The sequence below is a fragment of the Dendrobates tinctorius genome, unplaced genomic scaffold (assembly GCF_039654945.1).
Source record: "Dendrobates tinctorius isolate UK_male_01 unplaced genomic scaffold, ASM3965494v1 ptg000093l, whole genome shotgun sequence".
Classification (NCBI taxonomy): Eukaryota; Metazoa; Chordata; class Amphibia; order Anura; family Dendrobatidae; genus Dendrobates; species Dendrobates tinctorius.
The window spans coordinates 24,997,529-25,014,842 of record NW_027361761.1 but is presented as its reverse complement, the minus strand read 5'-3'; the positions used below and the strand labels follow the sequence as shown (position 1 = coordinate 25,014,842).

General features: G+C 48.6%; 1 protein-coding gene across 3 annotated transcripts in view; it reads right to left on the bottom strand.

Moving 5' to 3' along the window:
* The window catches only part of OPN5 (opsin 5), a 102,312-nt gene that overhangs the window by 17,072 nt on the left and 67,926 nt on the right, over nucleotides 1-17,314 (bottom strand). For 2 of the 3 annotated variants that reach the window (XM_073586587.1, XM_073586586.1), the window contains 3 exons: nucleotides 14,351-14,470; nucleotides 4,264-4,434; nucleotides 344-678 (listed from right to left, as the gene is read on the bottom strand). In XM_073586587.1, coding sequence (XP_073442688.1) covers nucleotides 344-678; nucleotides 4,264-4,434; nucleotides 14,351-14,470 — 626 coding nt within the window. The remainder of the gene's footprint in view (nucleotides 1-343; nucleotides 679-4,263; nucleotides 4,435-14,350; nucleotides 14,471-17,314) is intronic. The other variant, XM_073586589.1, reaches the window with a different exon arrangement.

Genomic DNA, 17,314 nt, shown 5'->3' with positions numbered 1-17,314 from the left:
TTGCTGGGTAGGATCTGACTGCTGGGTTCACCAGGGATGCCAAAATCAGGACTAAGGGAGATGGTTTCAATAAAGCTCCATCTTGAATGGAGCGGAGGGTGCATATTTGACCTCCACTCCATTCATTGTCAATGGCACTTCCTCCTTGATTTTTGGAGTCCAGCACTAATTTGGTGGATGATTTTGGATTCCATTGTCCGTTTTTAAGTCAATAATTAAAAAAACTTTTGCTTATCGAGATCCAAAAATGTGTGAGTTACGTGTTCCCCTATTTTATTGAGCAGTGTGCATTATCCTCTCATCATATTGACACAGTGACACATATTAAGCCCCGGTAGATCACCTTGGTCAGCTTCATTTCCAACGTGTGGTTGTTTTGGTTCCTGGTATCGTATTGTGCCACCTCCTGGGCAGACGACTTGACCTTGGCAATGATCATTGCATATGAAAAGACGATGACGGCGGTGGGCAGAGCAAGGCAGAAGAAGAAAATAGAAAGTACGAAGACCTTGCCCCTTAATGACGCCTGTGCCAGCCACCAATCTAGGGTACAAGACGTCCCGAATGGCTCTGGGGCATAGTTACCCACACCCACCAACGGAAGAGTCGCCCAAAACGAAGCATAGATCCATGCGAAGAACACACTCATAAAAGCGTGACTTCTTTTAAGCCAGGTACCTGCAAAAAAAGTTAAAAACATTAATATACCACGTCACCGAGCAACATGCAGATGTGCCAAATGTGCCGTCCTTCGGGACTACAGGTAAATCTGCTGCCTCATCTTCAGAGGGTCACCCAAACGTAATACAAATACTGGGCAACGTTCTGAAAAATGGGGAGCCCTCCAAGACCCTCAGAAGAGGTAAGTCTCCCAAGGGCTGCAGAAACCTCCCAAAATAATACAGTGTAGCCCCAATGGTGACAAAGTTATTCCAGTCCGCCACTCAGACACACCGGTACTCTTCCTGTCATATGTGTATATGTAGGTTCACTCTGCAGTTTTCTGCTATGTGTACCCTCTCTCTAATGTCTCCGCTCCAGTCTTTCCACCCTCTACAACTCTTACAGATGTCACCCTTCCTTGTGCCCTCGCTTCTGGTCTTACACTTATTACCCCAGCATCAGATGTTCCCCTCCCTTATTATCCCAGCTTGAGATGTCCCCCCTTAGTACCCCGACTTCACATGTCCCCCTGTTACTCTAGCTTCAGATGCTCCCACTTTATTACCCCAGCTTCATATGTTCCACCTTATTACCCTGGCTTCAGATGCCCCCCTCCCTATTACCCTGGCTGCATATGTCCCCCTTTATTACCCCTGCTTCAGATTTTACCCCATAATATTCTGGCTGCAGATGTCCCCCCCTTATTACCCTGACTGCAGATGTCCCCCTTCATTACCCCTGCTTCGGATGTCCCCCTTATTACCCTGGCTGCAGATGTCCCCCCTTATTACCCCTGCTTCAGATGTCCCCCCTTATTTCCCCTGCTTTATATGTTCCTCATTATTACCCTGGCTGCAGATGCCCCCCCCCTTATTACCCTTGGCTTCAGATGTTCCTCCCTTATTACCCTGGATGCAGATGTCCCCCTTATTATCCTGGCTTCAGATGTTCCCCCTTATTACCCTTGGCTTCAGATGTTCCCCCCTTATTATCCTGGCTTCAGATGTTCCCCCCTTATTATCCTGGCTTCAGATGTTCCCCCTTATTATCCTAGCTTCAGATGTTCCCCCTTATTACCCTTGGCTTCAGATGTTCCCCCTTATTACCCTTGGCTTCAGATGTTCCCCCCTTATTATCCTGGCTTCAGATGTTCCCCCTTATTACCCTGGCTTCAGATGTTCCCCCTTATTATCCTGGCTTCAGATGTTCCCCCCTTATTACCCTTGGCTTCAGATGTTCCTCCCTTATTACCCTGGATGCAGATGTCCCCCTTATTATCCTGTCTTCAGATGTTCCCCCCTTATTACCCTTGGCTTCAGATGTTCCCCCCTTATTACCCTGGCTTCAGATGTTCCCCCTTATTATCCTGGCTTCAGATGTTCCCCCTTATTACCCTTGGCTTCACATGTTCCCCCTTATTATCCTGGCTTCAGATGTCCCCCCTTATTATCCTAGCTTCAGATGTTCCCCCTTATTACCCTTGGCTTCAGATGTTCCCCCTTATTACCCTTGGCTTCAGATGTTCCCCCCTTATTATCCTGGCTTCAGATGTTCCCCCTTATTACCCTGGCTTCAGATGTTCCCCCTTATTATCCTGGCTTCAGATGTTCCCCCCTTATTATCCTTGGCTTCAGATGTTCCTCCCTTATTACCCTGGATGTAGATGTCCCCCTTATTATCCTGTCTTCAGATGTTCCCCCCTTATTACCCTTGGCTTCAGATGTTCCCCCCTTATTACCCTGGCTTCAGATGTTCCCCCTTATTATCCTGGCTTCAGATGTTCCCCCCTTATTACCCTTGGCTTCAGATGTTCCTCCCTTATTACCCTGGATGCAGATGCCCCCCTTATTATCCTGGCTTCAGATGTTCCCCCTTATTACCCTGGCTTCAGATGTTCCCCCCTTATTATCCTGGCTTCAGATGTTCCCCCTTATTATCCTGGCTTCAGATGTTCCCCCTTATTACCCTTGGCTTCAGATGTTCCCCCCTTATTATCCTGGCTTCAGATGTTCCCCCTTATTACCCTAGCTTCAGATGTTCCCCCTTATTACCCTTGGCTTCAGATGTTCCCCCCTTATTACACTGGCTTCAGATGTTCCCCCTTATTATCCTGGCTTCAGATGTTCCCCCCTTATTACCCTGGCTTCAGATGTTCCCCCTTATTACCCTGGCTTCAGATGTTCCCCCTTATTATCCTGGCTTCAGATGTTCCCCCCTTATTACCCTGGCTTCAGATGTTCCCCCTTATTATCCTGGCTTCAGATGTTCCCCCCTTATTACCCTGGCTTCAGATGTCCCCCCCTTATTATCCTGGCTTCAGATGTTCCCCCCTTATTACCCTGGCTTCAGATGTTCCCCCTTATTATCCTGGCTTCAGATGTTCCCCCTTATTACCCTGGCTTCAGATGTTCCCCCCTTATTACCCTGGCTTCAGATGTTCCCCCCTTATTATCCAGGCTTCAGATATCCTCCCTTATTATCCTGGCTTCAGATGTTCCCCCTTATTATCCTGGCTTCAGATGTTCCCCCTTATTATCCTGGCTTCAGATGTTCCCCCCTTATTACCCTGGCTTCAGATGTTCCCCCCTTATTACCCTGGCTTCAGATGTTCCCCCTTATTACCCTGGCTTCAGATGTTCCCCCCTTATTACCCTGGCTTCAGATGTTCCCCCCTTTTTATCCAGGCTTCAGATATCCTCCCTTATTATCCTGGCTTCAGATGTTCCCCCCTTATTACCCTGGCTTCAGATGTTCCCCCCTTATTATCCAGGCTTCAGATGTCCTCCCTTATTATCCAGGCTTCAGATGTTCCCCCCTTATTATCCTGGCTTCAGATGTTCCCCCCTTATTACCCTGGCTTCAGATGTTCCCCCCTTATTATCCTGGCTTCAGATGTTCCCCCCTTATTATCCTGACTTCAGATGTCCCCCCCCTTATTATCCTGTCTTCAGATGTCTCCCCCTTATTATCCTGTCTTCAGATGTTCCTCCCTTATTATCGTGGCTTCAGATATTCCCCCCTCATCACAGCTTCAGATGTTCCCTTATTACTTCAGCTTCAGATAATCCCCCTTATTACCCTGGCTTCAGATGTCTCCCACTTATTACCTGAGATTTAGATGTCACTCGTTATGGCTTCAGTTGTCACTCCTTATTACCGAAGCTTCAGATGTTCCCTTGTTACTCCAGCTTCATGTGTTCCCCTTTATTACCCCGGCTTCAGATATGACCCCTTTATTACTGGAGATTTAGATGTCCCTCTTTATGGCTTCAGATGTCCTCCTTATTAACCTGGCTTCAGATGATCCTCCATATTAACTGAGCTTCATATGTCCCACCTTATTACCCTGGCTCCAGATGTTCCCCCGTATTACCTCATCTTCAGATGCCCCCCTTATTACAGCAGCGTCAGATGTCCCACCATATTTCCCTGGATTCAGATGTCCTCCCCTTATTGCCCTGGCTCTGGAAAATCTGTACATATGTATGATATGTATTAATTGGTCATGCGACATAAATGTGAAGTGATGGTTCGTGCAGCAGGAAACAGCTGACAAGTTCAGGCATGTTGCATCCTATTTTCAGGTAACCGTCTATTTACCATATTTCAGATAGCAGATCTTCAAGTATCTGTCAAAACTAACAACCGTCATGGTTATGAGGCTTCCACATCCAAAAAAGAAACCGGTCCATCCGTACCATTGGCAGACACTCCATCCGAATACCCAGTGGTGACTGAAGAAGGACACAATGGAGAATGGCTTTCCTGTCACTGGGAAACAAGATGGCAATGTGGATTTTACAAATGTATCTGACATAATCGTGCATTACACTGGCAGCATAAAGATCTCAATAGGAACAATGTAATTCCTCATATCTCCTGTGGGGGAGCTGCAGAGAAATTAAACACACGGGGATCCTTACAGATGACAAATGATCACTGGGGTCTTGGCTGCGGCACCCCCTGTAATCAGAAACACACCTGGTGGTCTAGGGTGGTTAAAATATTAAATTGTCAAGTCCCTGGTGGCCTAGGGTTAAGGAAAGGCTGAATGGCTCATCCTCCATGGTCTAGGGTGATTAATCATTTAATGGTCCTACTTCTGGTGGCAAGAAGTGGCGATTGGGTGAACATGTACACTAGGGTGATGAAGAAATAAATACCACCCTGATGGTCCAGGGCGATAAAATGCTTAATAGATTTGTCCCTAGTGGTCTGGCTGTGTAAGGGCTTAAAGGCAACAATGTAAGTGGCCTAGTATAGTTAAATGGTTAATGGTCACATTACTGGACGTCTAGATTGGTGAAGGGATCATCATTAGTGGTGTAGGACCTGAGGGAAGGAGGGCATTGGTCCTGGGCCCACTCACACATTGGGGGACCACCTGGATCCATAGGCTTCCTGCTCTAACAATCTCCAACTTGTAGGAGCAAGTCGCTTTACAAGGAGGTGGGGACACGCAGAAGATGTCAATATCCCAGCGCTGGCAGCGCCATGATGTCTCTGCATTGCACCTCCTGCGTTTGGGATCTTAAGGCAAAAGATTTGGTTGGGGACTTGGAAAGAGTATACATTGTTTTTTTGGTATTTTTCCTGGGGCACTAAGATTAGAGAGACTGAGGGGGCCTAATAGATTTTGGGAGGGCACGCATAGGGCAATGTTTAGAAGGGCACTAAGGAGCATTTTTACTTTTTCGGGCTAGTCAGGGGAAATTAATAAAGGGCACTCAGGGAGCATTATTAGTTTTTCTGGGGTGTCAGAACAATATAGCTAAATAATGGGGAAATCTAGGTGTCATATCCAGAATAAAGAACGCAGATTGTAGATCTGTCTTAATTCCAGAGGCTCTCCTCTACAGAATCTCTCACCGATCCAATCAGCACCTAATCCATAGCACTGATCATTATGAATTATTTAGGGGGCACTTAAGGGAAATTATTACTTTAAAAATGGCACTCATGGCTTTACTACTTAATAACGGTACACTTGGGGCATTATTGCTTCATAACGGTGTGGGGAAGGTGACTTGACGGACAGACTTGACTGGAAGTAGGAGGGGACGATGTGTGCACTATAGACAGAGATTGGCAATGACAGAAAGGTAACAGCAGGGAAAGACAGAAAAGGGAGTGCAGTACCGAAATTTGACCACAAGATGGCAGGGGAGAGTGTAGTTCAGGACTTAACATCAGCTTACGGCTATAGAAACTGCTTAGTCATGGGGGGCGGGGAGATAGGAACCCAGGAGGGAAATTCCCAGTGAGAGAGGGGATAAATAGGACAGGGTGGGGTTCCAGAGAGGTTAGACCCTGGAGGAGCTCAGCAGAGGAAGACTCAGGACAGAAGACGGAGAACGGTGAAGAGCTCGACCAGGGGACTGACAGGAGAAGACAGTCAGGGGGGTGGCCCTGACACTACGTACCCAGGACAGACGAGGCACCTGGGGTACCGATTGGATGACGACCTCAGGCAGGTGAAGCGCTGGTGGTAGTTTGGTCTAGGACAGCCCCAGCGAAAGATCCGCGAGGAACGTCATCACGACTAAAGAAAAGGTGAAAGGTACCCGGGCCTGGAAACAGAGAGCTCTGAAGGAACTGCGGTGCATGGCTAAGGTCGTCAGAAGGACAGCCAATAAACCCGGATCTGTTACAACTGAACTCTGCCTCCGTCTCGTCTTTGCATCGTCCAGTCGTGGTAAGCAGTGGACCACCCCCCAATCCGGCCCCCTACCACATTTGGTGTAGTCGGCAGGATCGGCGCCGCCAATACTACAGCTTCTGCGGCAGGCCTGCGCCTGGAGAACCCAAAAGGACTTGAGTTGCTCCCCTGTGGATTACAAATTTGCTCGCCTGTGGATTACAAATCTGAGACTTTGTTCCGGACCATTGGCTGTCATCGGAGGATCCAGAACGGAAAAAAAAAACTTTACGAGATGGTGCCCGAGTGGAATACCAATTGGGACTGTGGCTGGACCCATCCAAAGAAAACCCGAATGAGACTCTGTGCCCTTGCAACGCTGGTGACCTGTGAGCAGGAGGAGGGTGGCGCTGAAGTGGATTACCCTGGGAGGCCGCTAGAGGAACTGTCGCCGGCCGTCCCTGCAGAACTATCTGGCCTGGAGGCTGGTCCTACCGAAGGGCAGGATGAAGAGCAGCGGCGGGCGCCAAACGATGGGAGCGGGAGCTGCGGAGGAGCAGCAGAGGCCAGCTGCTTCCCAGACCGACTTCTGGGAGAGCGGAGGAACAACCTGCAGAAAGCCACAGCGCCGGGGAAGGTGAGAGTTCCCCCGGCTCTGCAAGCAGCCCCCACCACTCGACCTCCCCGTGCGGCCTCCCGTTTTCCAGCGGCCCTGGTTGCGGAGGGCTCTGCGGCCTCCGCTGGGCCGACCGACGCTCTCACCCACCACCCTGAGCCACCCCGCCTGGCGGCGCATAGGCCCGCATCGCCGGTGCGGAACCAGCCCGTGGCCGACGCTGCTGCGTTCCACCTGGCAGCAGCGGTTTACCACCCAAAGCCTGCCGCCACTCTGGCCTCCCCTGCAGCCTCCTCACCAGTGCCAGCCGCCACTCCGGCCCCGTCTGTGACTCCGGTTGCGGCCTGCTCCGCGGCCGTCTGTAGTTCGATTGTGGCGCCGGCCTCGGCCTACCCGGCGGCACCCACGGCCGCCTCTGCCTTCTCATGGTTCCAGCTGCGGCCTGCTCACCGATGGCCGGGGCCGCCTCTGCCGCACTCCATACCGCGGCTGCGGCCTGCCCATCAAGGTCCGCGGCTGCACCGGCCCAACTCCGGATTGGGGCTTCGGCCGGGTCATCGGGCTCCGCCGCCTCTGCGGAGCCGTCTGCCATCTACACTAGCAGGCCCCAACTTTGCCGCTCCACTTCTCATCGGTCAACGAAACCAGTCCCTCACCTGCGGTTGGAGCTGCAGGAGCTGGGGGCCAGATGGAGCGAAGCCACCACGTCGACCGAGATGAGCGCATCCACGCCACCACCGGTGGTGGACTGCGGGTTCCCAAGCAGAGAACTGGCGCAGAACGCGCACTGTGGAACCACCTTCGGCCCCTTCTACCCCTTTTGACGCATGTCTCAGGAGGGAGATGACCCCTGAGCCCTGGGCAAAGAGAACAGTCGGGACCCAGGAACAGTCGAGACACCCCGGGAGCTCCATAGCTGTGGAGTTCCCTGCTCAATTGGCGTAACATCGGCCGTCAGGAGATGGCCCAGACTACCGGGATATCGCTGCACCGTTGTGCAGGCCTAAAAGTTATGCGTCCAAGTTAAGGAAAATGTTTTATTGGTTATTGTTTTCTCCTGATATAGTGGGGGTGCGAAAGAGGAAGTACTAATGCTAAAGGAAGGGGGAGTAGTTATATTCTGTTTTAAAGATGCTGTGAGAAAATGTTATTTTGAAAGAAAGGAAAAAAAAAAGAAAAATGAAAAAACAAACAAAGGAAAAGGGGGTTACTCCGGTTGAGTAACTCCTATTGTTATTAAAGTAGTGGTAATCATATATACGGTATGTTAAAAGTTGATTTAATGAGTAGTGTGTGTAACAAAAAAATAATGTGTTTAACAGGTCCCGGGTACGAGGTAGATGTGACGAAGACCCCGACCATGACTCTTTTTAAGTGAAGGACGAAGAGACGAGAGATATCGAACCAGACAGTGGTCCATCAGTCAGGCCCCCGACACCACGGACACCCCAAAAGGACGGGCGGGCGCCAATGATGACCTGGTAGGCAAAAGGTCTCGGTTATGGTGTTCCGGACAGCTGAAGGTAGTAGAAGGGGAGAGTAGTGGGAGGTACACGCCATAGAGTAGTCCGGGTGGACCTCGCCAACCTGAAAGAAGTTGTCACATGGCGTGCGCGCCGGCGAGTAGCAGTAGGCTGCTCGGAGCATGGTGCTCCCGGTTTGGTTCGGCCCCCGTGGGCAGCGGGTTTGGCCCAACGACCAGTCCGACAACAGACTGTGGACAAGCTTTAGGACGACGTAGGTAGGGAGTACGATTGTCGGGACGACAATGGACAAAGGAAGAAGGAGTGTGGGGAAGGTGACTTGACGGACAGACTTGACTGGAAGTAGGAGGGGACGATGTGTGCACTATAGACAGAGATTGGCAATGACAGAAAGGTAACAGCAGGGAAAGACAGAAAAGGGAGTGCAGTACCGAAATTTGACCACAAGATGGCAGGGGAGAGTGTAGTTCAGGACTTAACATCAGGTTACGGCTATAGAAACTGCTTAGTCATGGGGGGCGGGGAGATAGGAACCCAGGAGGGAAATTAACAGTGAGAGAGGGGATAAATAGGACTGGTTGGGGTTCCAGAAAGGTTAGTCCCGGGAGGAGCTCAGCGGAGAAAGACTCAGGACAGAAGACGGAGAATGGTGAAGAGCTCGACCAGGGGACTGACAGGAAAAGACAGTCAGGGGGGTGGCCCTGACACGACGTACCGCAGGACAGACGAGGCCCTGGGGTGCCGATTGGACGACAACCTCGGGCAGACTAGACTGGTCTAGGATAGCCCCAGCGAAAGATCCGTGAGGAACGTCATCACGACTAAAGGAAAGGTGAAAGGTACCCGGGCCTGGAAATGGAGAGCTGCAAAGGAACTGCGTTGCATGGCTAAGGTCGTCAGGAGGACGGCCAATAAATCCGGATCTGTTACAACTGAACTCTGCCTCCGTCTCGTCTTTGCATCGTCCGGTCGTGGTAAGCAGTGGACCACCCCCCAATCCGGCCCCTTACCACATTGGCAACTGTTAGGTGGATTCATAACTGGCTTAGTGATCGGACCCAAAGAGTGGTCGTAAATGGCTGCACATCCAGTTGGAAGAATGTCTCAAGTGGGGTTCCACAGGGCTCTGTCCTGGGCCCTGTATTGTTCAACATCTTTATCAATGATTTAGATGAAGGAATGGAGGGAAAACTGATTAAATTTGCTGATGACACAAAGCTACAAGGGATAGCTAATACTAGAGAAGAGACAGAGAGAGGATTCAAAAAGATATAAATAAACTGGAGCAGTGGGCAGCAACTAACAGAATGGTTTTTACCAGGGAAAAATGCAAAGTACTACATCTGGGCAATAAAAATGAAAAAGCATATACAGAATGGGAGGAATAGGGCTAAGCAACTTGGGTATACTAATAGATCATAAACTAAACATGAGTCAACAGTGTGATGCTGCAGCAAAAAAGACAAATGCAATTCTAGGATGTATTAACAGAAGCATACAGTCTAGATCACGTGAAGTCATTATTTCCTTCTACTCCTCTTTGGTCAGACCTCATCTGGAATACTGTGTCCAGTTTTGGGCACCACATTTTAAAAAAGACATCAACAAACTGGAGCAAGTTCTGAAAAGAGCGACCAGAATAGTGACCGGTCTGCAAACCCTGTATTATGAGGAAAGGTTGCAGGATTTGGGAATGTTTAGTTTGCAAAAGAGAAGACTGAGAGGAGACTTAATAGCTGTCTACAAATATCTCAAGGGCTGTCACATTGCAGAAGGATCATCTTTATTCTCATTTGCACAAGGAAAGACTAGAAGCAATGGGATGAAACTGAATGGGAGGAGACACAGAAGGGGTCACTGGGGACTTTATTGTTTTATAACGGGAACTTAGGGGATTTGCTTTATAAGAAGTATTGGGAAATTATTGCTTGAAAAGGGGGGCACAGGGAGTATTATCGCTTTATAAAGGGAAACTGAGAGGGGTGTTGTGTAGTGACCACTGGGTCTGCCAGGGGGCGCTGTGTGGGTGTCCCAGGATGAACGGATAGCCTTGTCCAGAGTGGTAACAGGAGCAGGGTGCTAAAGGATCGTTATGTATCTCAAGGAGGGTGGCCTTGGGATGGAGGCTTGCTTATGTGCTGATCAGCAGAGCTGATCTATCGTTCCAGTGTGTCAGGGAGAAGTCTCCAGGTAGCTGGTGAGATGGGAGGGACCAGTTACCTACAAACCCACCCAGGGGGTGTGTTTAAGAACGCTATTGTGAAGTGTGTATGAGTGGTTGAAGGACCTGTGATGAGGTCATAGCCATATGACCCGGTGGGCGTGGCTACAGACCATATAAGGTGGCCAGGGTAGGTCATATGGAGTGAATGCTGGGACCCGGTTGGTCCGTTGTGGAAGGTCCAGTCTGAGAGAGATGGGGCTGTCTTCCTGACAGCAAGTGAACGCTGTGTTAATGGCTGCACGTGCCTGATAGTTCTCTGGAGGGAATGGACGTCTGCAGCTTGGTGAAGCAGCCATGAGGTTAACCCAGAGAGGGGATATAACTGTGAGGCTAAGACAACCTGTGTGCTGGACATGGCACAACCTGTGTGACCACAGGGATAACAGAGTGAAGCTCTGTCATGGACGCTATGCTGTTAATATGAACTTTATGTTGCTGGTCATGGTTTATGATGCCTAAATAAACTGCATGGACTGTGATTGTTTTTATGGAAAACCTGTGCCGGATGTGATTTATTGGCTGCCAAGCGAGTATCCCCTACCCGAATGACAGCGCTACCTTACAGGGGGCACTTGGGGATTATTACATTATAAGGGTGACACTGCGGAAATTAAGGCATTCAGACAGGCACAGATGGGTCATTGTATTGTCTAGGGGGCATAAAGGGGGCACTAAAATGACACCAATATTTCTAAAGTACAGTACTTTTTAGTATATCACAAAAAAAGCAGGGGCAGCTATAGACTCAGAATTGGAGTATCATGGGGAAGGTGTTAGAAATGTGAGAAGTGAAATGTGTCACTGTAGACAAGTTGTAGCTGAAATAAATCATCACAACTAAGATGTAAGGCTACTTATTGGCTGACGACAGAAATCCCCTAATCCAAAAATACACTGTAAATGAAAGTGTGTAATTCCTTTCCACTCCACTAGATGGCAGTATTGTCATGCTTAGTTTTTCCCTTTATCACTGTAATAAAATCCTTTATAATATTCTTTCTTATTTCCAAAAGTTTCCAGATCCAAGCTAAAGCAAAAAAACGTGAAATCCTCTGGAGATGCTCCTGTATTTTTCTATGGTTGCATTTAATCATTTTGATTGCTTGCTGCATTGACAAAAAGAGAAAATCCAGACAGAGTGTTATCGGTCGTATTAACAAGACTCGGGGGGAACTGTAAAAGTTTATTTTCCCATAATAAATCTATGAGGCGTATAAGACGTCCGTATGATCAGACATGCTCTTTCGGAAATCATAATGACCCCAATTTTTCCCCACAGAAATCGACTGAGACTTCAAACTCTGGATCCATGTGTGACTATGCTTTGTTAACCCCTAGACTACAGCTGCATGAATAGTAACGCAACCTTCATCTTTTTTATTCTTATACATTATCCATACAGAAATCATATCTAACAAATAGTATAACCACTCTGAAACTCATTCCACATGGGGAATTTTCCCTAACCAGGAACATATTCTGTTTTTTTTTCGTGTATGTGGTTTTAAGAGCTCTAAAAAAAGCTCTTAAAACCATCAGATCGGACGCCATGTCACGTTTGGTGAGCTCCTGATGTGCCTAAACAATGGAAACCCCCCACAAGTGACCCCATTTTGGAAACTAGACCCCCCAAGGAACTTATCTAGATGTGTGGTGAGAACTTTGAACCCCCAAGGGCTTCACAGAAGTTTATAACATACAGCCATACAATTAAAAAATCATATTTTTTCCACAAAAATGATCTTTTCACCCTCAATTTTTATTTTCCCAAGGGTAACAGGACCCCAATAGTTATTGTGCAATTTGTCCTGAGTACGCTGATACCCCATATGTGGGGGTAAACCACTATTTGGGTGCATAGCAGAGCTCAGAAGGGAAGCAGCGCCAATTTACTATTTTGGCTAGAATTGAGATCAGACGCCATGTCGCGTTTGGAAAGCACCTGATGTGCCCAAACAGTGGAAACCCCCCAATTCTAACTCCAACCCTAACCCCAACACACCCCTAACCCTAATCTCAGCCCTAACCCTAGCCCTAATGGGAAAATGGAAATAAATACATTTTTTTTAATTTTATTTTTCCCTAACTAAGAGGGTGATAACGGGGGGTTTGATTTACTATTTATGGCGGTTTTAATTTTTGGCAGCTGTCGCACGCTAAAAGACGCTTTTTATTGTAAAAATAGTTTTTTCATCACCACCTTTTGAGAGCTATAATTTTTCCATATTTTGACCCACCGAGTCATGTGAAGTCTTATGTTTTGCCGGACGAGTTGACGTTTTTATTGGTACCATTTTCGGGCACGTGACTTTTTTTGATCGCTTTTTATTCCGATTTTTGAGTCACAGAATGAACAAAAACCAGCGTTTCATGAATTTCTTTTGGGGGGGTGCGTTTACACCGTTCTGCGTGCGGTAAAATTGATAAAGCGGTTTTATTCTTCGGGTCAGTACAGATACAGCGATACCTCATTTATGTCTTTTTTTATGTTTTGGCGCTTTTATGCAATGAAAACAATTTTATATAAAAAAATAATTATTTTTGCATCGCTTTATCCTGCGAACTATAACTTTTTAGTTTTTCGCTGATGATGCTGTGTGGCGGCTCGTTTTTTGCTGGACAAGACGACATTTTCAGCGGTACCATGGATATTTATATCCGTCTTTTTGATCGCACGTTATTGCACTTTATGTTCGGCAGTATGATGATAAAGCAATATTTTTTGCTTCGTTTTTTATTTTTTAAGGGGTTCAATAAAGGGGTTAACTAGTGGGACAGTTTTATAGGGCGGGTCGTTACAGACGCGGCGATACCAAATATGTGTACTTTTATTGGTTTTTTTTATTTTCAAAAAATGAATTTATTAGGGAATTTTTTTTTTTTAAATTTATTTAGCGATTTTTCATTAATTATTTTTACACTTTTTTTTTAACTTTATTACACTGTCCTAGAGGGGACATCACTGTCATGTGACAGATCGTTGATCTGTCACATCACAGATCGCTGTGACAGATCAGTGATCTGACACAGGCGCTGCACAGGCTTCCTCATGCCTACACTCTGCAGGCAGTGAGGAAGCCGGCTCCCTGCAGGTCCCCGCCGCCATATTGGATCCGGGGACCTGCAGGGAAGGAGGCCCCCAGAGCAGCGCAGCACATTGCACTGCTCCGGGGGTCTCAGGGAAGCACGGAGGGAGCCCCCTCCCTGCGCGCTTCTCTCCTATGCCCCCAGTACACCGCGATCATGTTTGATCGCGGAGGGCCTGGGGTTATCGTGCCTGGGGTGGTCTGTGACCGCCCCTGACACATAGCGCCGGGTGTCAGCTGTGATAAGAAGCTGACAGCCAGCCGCAATCAGCGGTGCTCCCCACGGGGGGCGCCCCTGATCGCTATGACGTACTATTCCGTCCTTGGGACTTAGGTCCCAGGTCACATGGACGGAATAGTACGTCTAATGTAGGAAAGGGGTTAAGAAAAAAACAATTTTTTATATATTGGGCACATTTTTCACCCACACAGCTAAAAACAAGGTTGGCCTAACCTGATAGTTTCGACAGGACAAGTGATGGCACAAGGATCGGCACGAGCTTCTCGTAGGAGATAAGCCGCTTTTCCGGTAGCCTGTCAGCCATTTACCACCTGACGGTGCAGAGTGTCCCTACTATTATCTGGCTTTTTATTTAATTTGCAAAAGTAAAATTTTCTCAAGGGATGAAAAGCAGTTACCTGAAATTCCCAGGTCAGAGATGGCTAAGTTAATAGTCATTATTTCAGCCGGTCTGAGCTTCTTCTTTCTTTTACAGGCCATATACAACACATAACCGTTCCCGAGAGTAGACAGGACGCCTGAAAGAAAGGATACCCAGTAAATATTCCTGAGGACTAGTGATGAGCAAACATGCTCGGGTGCTAACCGAGTGACTTCGGCGTGCTCGAAAACTATGTTCGATTCCTCGCGGCTGCATGTCCTGTGTGTTTGCCAAACCCTGCATGTGTTGCGGCTGTTGAACAGCCATGGGATATGCGGCCGCGTGGATTCAAACATATTTTTCGAGCACGCCGAAGTCACTCGGTTAGCCCACGAGCAGGGCAGGTTTTAGATAAATTGGGACCCTAGGCAAAATTCAAAGTGGGGCCCCCATGTCCATATAAAACACATACATGTTACACCGATATTAGTGTCGCCAGTGTTTTCAATCAGTGTGCCGTCCATGTGCCATCCATGTTTTTCCGGTATAGATAATGGAAAAGAAATTACAAAGCTTCTCATATACTTTCCATGTTAAACACGGACGGCACACGGACGACATATGTACTACATGTTTACACGGACCCATAGACCTGTATTGGCCCTTGTCATCTGTGCTACTGGGAAAACACGGACATGGGTGCAGCACCATAGGTCAAATAGGGGACACGTGACATCCGTTAAAAACATGATAGGTCGTGTGAAGGGGGCCGTACAGTCACAAAATAGAAAACATTAGCAGAATTGTCGTCTTTTTCTGCACCCTACCTCACAAACAGCAGAATATAAAATGAGGAAAAACAAGTCCTACATGTCCCCCAAACTACTCTGCTAAATCCCCTCTAGCTCCGTAGCCAATGGTTTGGGGTCCCTGATGGTTATTATTCACTTTGCTGCTATAATATAAGGTGGAGCCACAAGATGACTGCAGCCCAGTGCTAAGACTGGTGGAGACCCCCAGAGCCACAAGACCCCTGCAGCCCAGTGCTAAGACTGACTGAGACCCCCGAAGCCACAAGACCACTGCAGCCCAGTGCTAAGACTGGCAGAGACCCCAGAGGCACAAGACCACTGCAGCCCATTGCTAAGACTGGCAGAGACCCCCGGAGCCACAAGACCACTGCAGCCCAGTGCTAAGACTGGCAGAGACCCCAGAGCCACAAGACCACTTCAGCCCAGTGCTAAGACTGGCAGAGACCCCGGGAGCCACAAGACCACTGCAGACCAGTGCTAAGACTGGCAGAGACCCCAGAGGCACAAGACCACTGCAGCCCAGTGCTAAGACTGGCAGAGACCCCCGGAGCCACAAGACCACTGCAGCCCAGTGCTAAGACTGGCAGAGACCCCCGGAGCCACAAGACCACTGCAGCCCAGTGCTAAGACTGGCAGAGACCCCCGGAGCCACAAGACCACTGCAGCCCAGTGCTAAGACTGGTAGAGAAAGAACACCGTGAGCACAACTCAAGATGGTGCTAAGGTTAGGTTCCCAAACCGTTAAAGCAACAAATATGAACCTAGCACTCAACTTAAAGGTATTTGTAAGGCAGTTTATTGTAGTACACGAAAAAAGACGTTTCGGTCAATGTGACCTTCTTCAGTTACGTGTGGTATATAGATTGTGTAGAGCTTATAGGCATCTGTCAGAAAGGACGATGGTGCTTTAGGCATTGAGGAGAATGATCTCTCTAAGGTAATGAGCTTGTCAGTATATAGGAGAGGGGCAAACGTGCCTCCAGATGCGGTGTCCACCGGCCATCTGATGACTGGTAGAGACCCCCCGGAGCCACAAGACCACTGCAGCCCAGTGCTAAGACTGGCAGAGTCCCCAGAGCCACAAGACCACTGCAGCCCAGTGCTAAGACTGGCAGAGTCCCCAGAGCCACAAGACCACTGCAGCCCAGTGCTAAGACTGGCAGAGACCCCGGAGGCACAAGACCACTGCAGCATAGTGCTAAGACTGGCAGAGACCCCCGGAGCCACAATACCACTGCAGCCCACCTGTGCTGAGACTGGCAGAGACCCACAGAACCACAAGACCACTGCAGCCTAGTGATAAGACTGGCAGAGACCCCCAGAGTCACAAGACCACTGCAGTCCAGTGCCAAGATTGGTGGAGACCCCCATAGCCACAAGACACTGCAGCCCAGTGCTGAGACTGGCAGAGACCCCCGGAGCCACAAGACCACTGCAGCCCAGTGTTGAGACTGGCAGAGACCCCCGGAGCCACAAGACCACTGCAGCCCAGTGTTGAGACTGGCAGAGACCCCCGGAGCCACAAAGACCACTGCAGCCCAGTGTTGAGACTGGCAGGGACCCCCGGAGCCACAAGACCCCTGCAGCCCAGTGCTAAGACTGACAGAGACCCCCAGAGCATCAGTGCTGGAGCCGCGGGGATTTATCATTTCATGCTAATTATTTTTACAACCCCTGCAGTGTCTGTTCACACGCACCATTTTTGCTGCAGATTGATCTACAGTGTTGGTAGGAAATATTCAGCGTTTTTACAGCCTTTTCACTTGCATTTTTTGTGTCCCATTCATTTGAATAGGGAAAAAAACGCTGCAGAAATGCTGGAAGATGACAGCAACAGATTTATTAAAAAAAATGTCTTTTGACCGCTGTCCGTGTCTGGCCGGCGTCCGTGTCTGGCTGCTGTACTGGGACAGCACAGAATAGTATAGTAGACTGCACTATTCCACACAATAGGATATTAAGCCTTGTTCACACTGCGCTTCTGCAGTGCATCCGGGGGCTCTGCCTGAATCCCCCTAAAATAGGATTCACGCAAATCCCCACCGGGGCCACAGACTGCACTGACACCAGCAGAGGTCAAATAAATTTGTTTTATTTCTGAAATTGACTGATTTATTTTCTTAGGCCGGTGCACACGATCAGGAATTGGCAGCACTTTGGACGCAGCACATGTCCGCTGCCGGATATTG